Source organism: Triticum aestivum, chromosome 3A, assembly GCF_018294505.1.
Source record: "Triticum aestivum cultivar Chinese Spring chromosome 3A, IWGSC CS RefSeq v2.1, whole genome shotgun sequence".
In the NCBI taxonomy this organism is placed as follows: domain Eukaryota; kingdom Viridiplantae; phylum Streptophyta; class Magnoliopsida; order Poales; family Poaceae; genus Triticum; species Triticum aestivum.
This window is the reverse complement of record NC_057800.1, coordinates 42,045,202-42,052,067: the sequence shown is the minus strand read 5'-3', so window position 1 is coordinate 42,052,067 and position 6,866 is coordinate 42,045,202. Positions and strand designations below refer to the sequence as shown.

The following is a 6,866-nucleotide window of genomic DNA, read 5'->3' as shown; positions in this document are numbered from 1 at the left end:
AGCTGAAGACGTTGACACTGACAGAGTACGGGAAGGAGAACGTCTGAAGAATAAGGATTAGTTGTTTCGCCAAAGGAAAAGAAAGGAGAATAAGTTTGAGTCAGCATTGGAGTAAACAGATACTCCCTCAGTCCCAAAATAAGTCTCACTGGTTTAGTGCAAAGGAGGGAGTACTACACAAGCGATGCTCCTCGCATCAGTTTGATCACAGCCAACAGTCCTTCCAACTCCAAAGTGCAGTGCAGTCACAGTAGCCAAAAACAATAGACACTGGAGTAGATTTGAACCAAAGTGCAATGGATTCCCATAACAAATTAAAACACCGATAAGTAGTACTCCCTCAGTCTGAAAAAACTTGTCCCTCAAATGGATGAATTTAACACTAACTTGGTGGTAGATACATCCATTTGAGGGACAAGCTTTTTCGGACGGAGGGAGTAGTGGTAACTAAAGTTCCGAATACACACTAGTATACTAATTAAAACACAGAGCAGGTAGCATCGGTTCATCTCCATTAGTACACACTAGTAATAATTAAGTTCTCAATATAATAATAATAATAATGCTGAAGTGCATCCATGTAACTAATTAAGACACAAATAGGACGTCCAGAGAGTAGAATCGATCTCCATCACACACCAATCAAGTTCAGAAAAGAAAAGGTAGTACTAGTACTCTACCGAAGAGCATTGCATCGAAATAATACTTGCTATGGTAGATGGTGCAGTACTAGTTTCTGCAGTTTCCTTGTTCTTCTTCAGTTCAGCCCCGTTGCAGAGAACAGAGCTTTGCCCTTCCATACACTTGATGCTCCTTCAAGAAGTACTCAAGCGCCCCCATAGTTGTCGCCTTTCACCATTCACTGATAATATCAACTCTATGAAGAAGATTAGGAGAATGTAAGAAAACAGCATGTGTTTCCTGTGCATGCAAGTTAGAGATGGAACACACGTGAGCAACTTAGAACAACACTATAACGGCATACAACTGAACATGAACAACGAGGCAATTTGTGCATGTATCCACCGAGGCAGAAAATTGACTTATGAGAATATGAACAATATGGTTGCTGAGAGAATCAAATACTTGCTACGCAAAGTTAAATATCCGACCAGTATGCAGTCTTCATATATACCTTGTGACATCTAACTGGTGGACCACGTGTAGACATCCAAATCTTCACCATGAAGTCGCCGGTGCTGCTTTTGGAGCACAGCCAGCCAACGGGAAGAGACCACTTGCATATCCTCGCCCAGCCACAGCCGTTGCAAACTTTCCAACCCCTCTACATGGATTAAGTTTGGACAACCATGTACACGCAGTTCTGTCAGTTGAGGGAGGTTGCATATCCTCTCCAGTTTTCCACATTTTGTAATATGGAGGAGCTCAGTGAGGTGTGGTAGGTTCTCCACAGCCTTCAAGCTGTTTGTTTCATCTAAATATAGCTTCTTCAAGCTGGTGGTGTGCTCTCCGAGTTGTTGCGGGAGAGCCCTCAGCTTGGGGCAATTGTCGAGTCCCAACTGCTCCAAACGAGGCAGCAGTCGTAACCTTACAGATTGGGCATTCTCTTTTTGTGACTCAACAGCTCCATCCTCTCGCCTTTCATCAGAAGTAACTTCTATTTCTTCTTCAAAAAATGACCACTCCTCCCATTTAGGCATATTGCTGATAAACAACCACTCAAGTTTAAGGAAAGCAACTAATTCATTGCATATGGGTTCACCCTTCTTGTAGCCAACAAATTCAGATCCAACCTTAGTAACTGCATGTGCTCCATCGATTTTCAGAAATTTCATATTGGGCATCTGTCTGATCGGTGGAAGATGCACACATGATCGTACATCTTTGAGCTTCAATTGTACTCCCTCCGTTCCAAAATAGATGACTCAACTTTATACTAAAGCTAGTACAAAGTTGAGTCATCTATTTTGGAACGGAGGGAGTAATAATGAAGACATACAGGTGGTACCAAACCAGGTGGGGTACCACCGACCATAGAATCCCATAATAAAAAGGTCTTCCAGATTGCTTGGAGGTATTAGCTGCTCAAGGACCTTCTCAGTATTGCGAACGTGTTCTTCTGAATATAATCCATCTTCACGCCCAGTCCACGCTAGTACTAGTTCTTTTAGATGTTTTTTGTCTGTCAGCCCTGCATTTATACTAGAATGAGCCGCTCTTTCCAATTTAACAAGAATAAGATGCCTCATCTGCGACATAGAAGACAACTCTTCCAACTTGCATCCATCTTGTACACTAGCATTATCACTTCCATCACCACCAGGAAATCCTTTTAAGTCAGTGAGTAACTTAAATTTTCCAATACCTTTTGGAAGCTGATATATTTTTGTACCAAGAAGATTTAGACATCTTAAACTGCACAATTGGGTTATTGCCGGAGGTAGACTGCGCAGAGCAACACACCTTGTCAAGCTCAGCACCTGAAGGTTCTTTAGGGAGCCAATGGATTTCGGAAGCCAAGATATGCCAGTATTATCTAAATTAAGTAGGCATAGATGTATCAATTTTCCAATGGAATTCGGAATGCTTTGTACAAGTGAGTAATTAATTACCAAAACACGGAGAAGCGGAAATCTCTTGAACAATGCATCCTCAATTATCTGTGGACCAGAAAAAGCAAGGAATGTCCTCAACTTAACTTCCACCTTATCCATGCTAGGTAACACTAATTTATCCTTCTTAGCGACAGCAGTAACACGTCTCAGTTTTGACATACTTTCACTCCTTAATGTTTCAACATCGCCAACAAAGCATTCCTCTTTTGATATATTTACAGCAAGCTGTCTCAAGAGGTCATGCATTCGACATGAAGACTTGTCAAAAATATTTTTAACTGGTTGGAGGAGATTCCGATGGATTAGCTCATAATAGTACTCTTCTGCTATGTCTTCTAGTAGTTGGCCTTGCTGCTCCACGATGAAGCCTTCAGCAATCCATAACCAGGTAACTTCATCAAGTGCAATGATAGAATCTTCAGCATACAGAGCACAATATAGGAAACACTGCTTCAGACGATGAGGTAACTCATCATAGCTTAGGTACAGAGCTCCTTGTATTTCATCCAACAGCATGCTCTGGGAGCCATTATATTTGGCCAAAAACTTTTTCCACGCATTCTCTGTTAGATCTCTGCTTGCCAAAGCACTACCAGTAACCTTGATGGCAAGAGGGAGGCAACCACATTTACTAACAATTTCAATTCCTATGTTTCGTAAATTCTGCACTTCTTTCTCTTCATCAATGTACATGCTCCTCCAAAGTACTCCCTCCGTTCCGAATTACTCGTCGCAGAAATGGATGTATCTAGATGTATTTTAGTTCTAAATACATCCATTTCTGAGACGAGTAATTTGGAACGGAGGGAGTAGCTCCCATCCCACCTCCACTGATATGAGATCAACTCGATGGGTATATTGTACACCTATTCTGTTTGCAAATTGATCATCTCGTGTGGTTGCCAATATTACTCCGGCAGTTGTTCCATCCAATGCAGGTCTTAGTAAATCTGTCCATACATTGGAATGCCACACATCATCCAGAACGAGAAAGAAACTCTGGCCTTTAATTATTTCCGCAAGCTTTCTCTGCAGCTCTGTTATGCTCTCGCCTTGCTCACTGTGCACACCAATATTTCGGAGAACCTCTTTCAGAAGAGTTACTCCATTGTACTCTTGTGAAACACAAATCCATGCATGTGTCTTGAAGCTTCCTTTTATTTTCTGATCGTTGTATATTTTTTGAGCTAGTGTTGTCTTACCAACTCCTCCTGTTCCAACAATAGCGATCTTATAAGACTTATTTCCCTTGTGCACAAGCACTAAGTCCACCAACTTCCTGCTAGAATGTATAATATCCTTCCCCACAAGGTTGGGCTCAACTAGGTTGGAACTTCTGATCATTTTTGATGTTGGAGCATTTCCAGTAGTTTGTGTACTACTGTTGAATGTTAAAAATATCTGGTCCTTTGAAATGTTTTCTATCTTCTTGCTGAGGCTTCTAATCTGAACAGCAACATCATGACGTGACCCAATGTGACAAAAGTAAGAGGAAACTGAAAGGCATTTAAGTGCAGCTGATTTGCTTGATGATGAAGAAGGATCACCAGGCAGTAGCTTGCTTCCTTTACATCTAGCCACGTCCAAGATTTCATCAACATCATATATAACATCTCTCAGTTGGCCAAGCCAATTGTTTACTGCTTGCTCTTTTGTCCCCCGTTTCTCAGCATCATATATGCAACATTGTATCAGTTCTACCCGCCGCATCATTTCTCTGAGTTCTTCTTCCACCCCTAGGATTAGTATGGCCTTATCAATAATGATATCTTTCAACTTACTGGCACATGATCCAAGCAAAGATGCTAGAACGGCTGCCATCAAACAGGGTGACTTGTTTGGGAGAATGGCAAAAAATTGAAGGCTGAAAATAAATGTACAATATCTGTTAATGTGCTTTCACAATGACACAAGTCTATAAATTATACTCATGTAGAAGAAATTAAACGATAAAGAGCAATGAGTTTCTATTTACACTTTGAATAATTTAGCATAATGGAGCTGTGCAACGTGCAGATTCATAAGTAGGGACAAGTAGCAAGGTCAAAATTCCTGACTTGGCATTCTGTCCTTCTATCTCTTTGTGCTTGAAAATTTACATGTGTTTTAGTTTTGTATGTCGAAATAATTTCTTGATTTGTTTTTCTCAGTTAAATGGCCATCAGATGGCAGCTGCATAGCAGGCTACACACTGAATGTTGCACTGAGTTAAAGCATACAGATTAATCATCCACCTGTATAGTTTTGTTTGTCAGATCTATCTTAAGTTCTTAACCCGTAAGCGGTTTCTAGCCTAGAAATCGTGATAATTTATTACACTGTAATCATGAAAGTGAAGTTGCAAGCTCTGAAGTACAATAGCAAATCTTACCTTACAAACCAGTCTTCCAGCAAGGAAAAACCCGTCAATAATAAGAATCAATAGTGATCCTTCTGTAAACGCGGTTTACTCTGATGGTCAGCCCATTGGCACTCTTAAGATCTCGTAAGATTGTGCCCAAGCTAGAACAAAAATAGATAATAGAAGAGTACCGGTCAATCACCAAGAGAAAACCATGCTTGTATGCCTGCAATACAAAATAGAAGATTATCGATCAACAAGTCAACAGAAGGACTAACATTGTGTTAGAGATCCAGAAGTGCAAAATACTGAAAGCCAATGTATACCTGAATACATGCTAGTAACTAGGCTGATAAGACACTGCTGAGAGTGCTGCGAGATCGAGGAGAGCGGCGCAGGATCAATTCAAGCATAAGTGGCCTGTGGATCAACAGGAATGACTAACACAAGCAAACGAGACGAAACTTTCCCTGCCTGTAGTAGAAGTATGCTCTGATTAACTGAAGAAGATGAATGGAACAGAAAAAAATCTTTAAATTTCTTGATTTCCTGATGCATTACCAGATCCAATACCAGCATACTGGAGCCAACAAGAGCAAAGGACTGGAGCAAGAGCAAACAACACTAGTTAGCAAAGCCCCTCTCCGCTACTTGCATAAAAAACAATGGAGTCTATGGCTAGATAGCACACTCTACAAAGACTGACAGCTGCGCCTGCGATGGTGTCTCGAGTATTGTGAAAGATATCAACTACTGGCCCATTGGATGCTCATTGGCATTGGTGTGTAATAAACTACTATTAGCATTCATCAGTACCAACGATTAGATTTGGTTAAACAGCATGCATCCTCACCAGTGAAAAGATTAACTAGCTTTCTCGGTATAATCTATTAGTATTATTTACCTTGAGATTCCACAAGGACATGTGAAACCTGCAAAGGGTTTTGTTTCCATCGATACCCCTGGGTCATGTCTGCTAACATGAGTATACTAGACCACGAAGGCGTTTGTTGCCGCACCTGCCCATCTTGAAAAAAGAACGAAAGAAATGTTTGAGAAAATGTTGATAATACAAATTTCTGTTCAATGGTAGTACGTACATTACGTACAAAGACCATAGCAAATAATGGGATCCCAAATAACCCACAACAAGCAATCGTAGTCGGTGTACAGCCAATCCACATTCCAGATAGTCTTGAGTAAATAATGACATCCCAAATAGCCCACAACAAGCAATGGTAGTCGGGTACAGCCAATCCACGTTCTGGATACTTATATATATTCAACAATACATGACCCAGCAAAGAACTATGAGATCAACATATTTCGACAAATGGTACGAATGTGTAAATGAATTATTAATCATGCATAATTTGGACAAGGTTCTTCAATAGTAGTCATATCCTTACCGATTAAAACAACAATACCATTATGTTATCAGGCAAATTGCAATCAATCAAGCGAATGGAAGAACCAAGCCCAGTACAAATATGTATCAGAATGCGCTTATAGAACTGAATTTTCTCCCCAGCCAGAAGAGAGGTAATAGGGCTAGCAGATGATGTGTGTTCTTACGGTGGGAGACAGCATTCTGACTCTAAAGGAAAGCCAGAACTTGCTTTGTTCAGACTTCGCTAGTTTCATTCATAGCTTCTTCAAGTTGAATTCGAGTTAGTGGCATACCTAGCATAGGAACAAGGTGTGAAAAACTATACAGGCGCATAATTGTAAGATATCTAAACTTTGGTGACAACCAATCTTTAAAAGACCAACAATGCAATTGTTATCTGAAAGTGCGGAAAACTAGAATTGATACTCAGCTCCTGATAAATCTCAATGTTGTCCTGAATGCATGGCCAAACTTCTTATAACTTTAAACACTAAACATATATAAGTTTTCAGAATTGCCAAAATGAAATCATATTAGTGGGTTTGCCATCCATAAGAGT

General features: G+C 40.3%; 2 protein-coding genes across 2 annotated transcripts; both read right to left on the bottom strand.

The window, feature by feature from the left end:
* Positions 1–534: 534 nt before the first annotated feature.
* Positions 535–1,856, bottom strand: LOC123057798 (uncharacterized). Its single transcript, XM_044480687.1, has 2 exons — positions 1,136–1,856; positions 535–877 (listed from the first exon to the last, which is right to left on the bottom strand). Exon 1 carries the CDS (start codon positions 1,803–1,805, stop codon positions 1,146–1,148), a length of 660 nt encoding a protein of 219 aa, XP_044336622.1. The 5' UTR covers positions 1,806–1,856; the 3' UTR covers positions 535–877; positions 1,136–1,145.
* On the bottom strand, positions 1,853–5,616 carry LOC123056718 (putative disease resistance protein RGA4). The gene is made up of 5 exons (XM_044480015.1): positions 5,479–5,616; positions 5,244–5,391; positions 4,948–5,143; positions 1,957–4,440; positions 1,853–1,865 (listed from the first exon to the last, which is right to left on the bottom strand). Exons 4-5 carry the CDS (start codon positions 3,267–3,269, stop codon positions 1,853–1,855), a joined length of 1,326 nt encoding a protein of 441 aa, XP_044335950.1. The 5' UTR covers positions 3,270–4,440; positions 4,948–5,143; positions 5,244–5,391; positions 5,479–5,616.
* Positions 5,617–6,866: the final 1,250 nt, after the last annotated feature.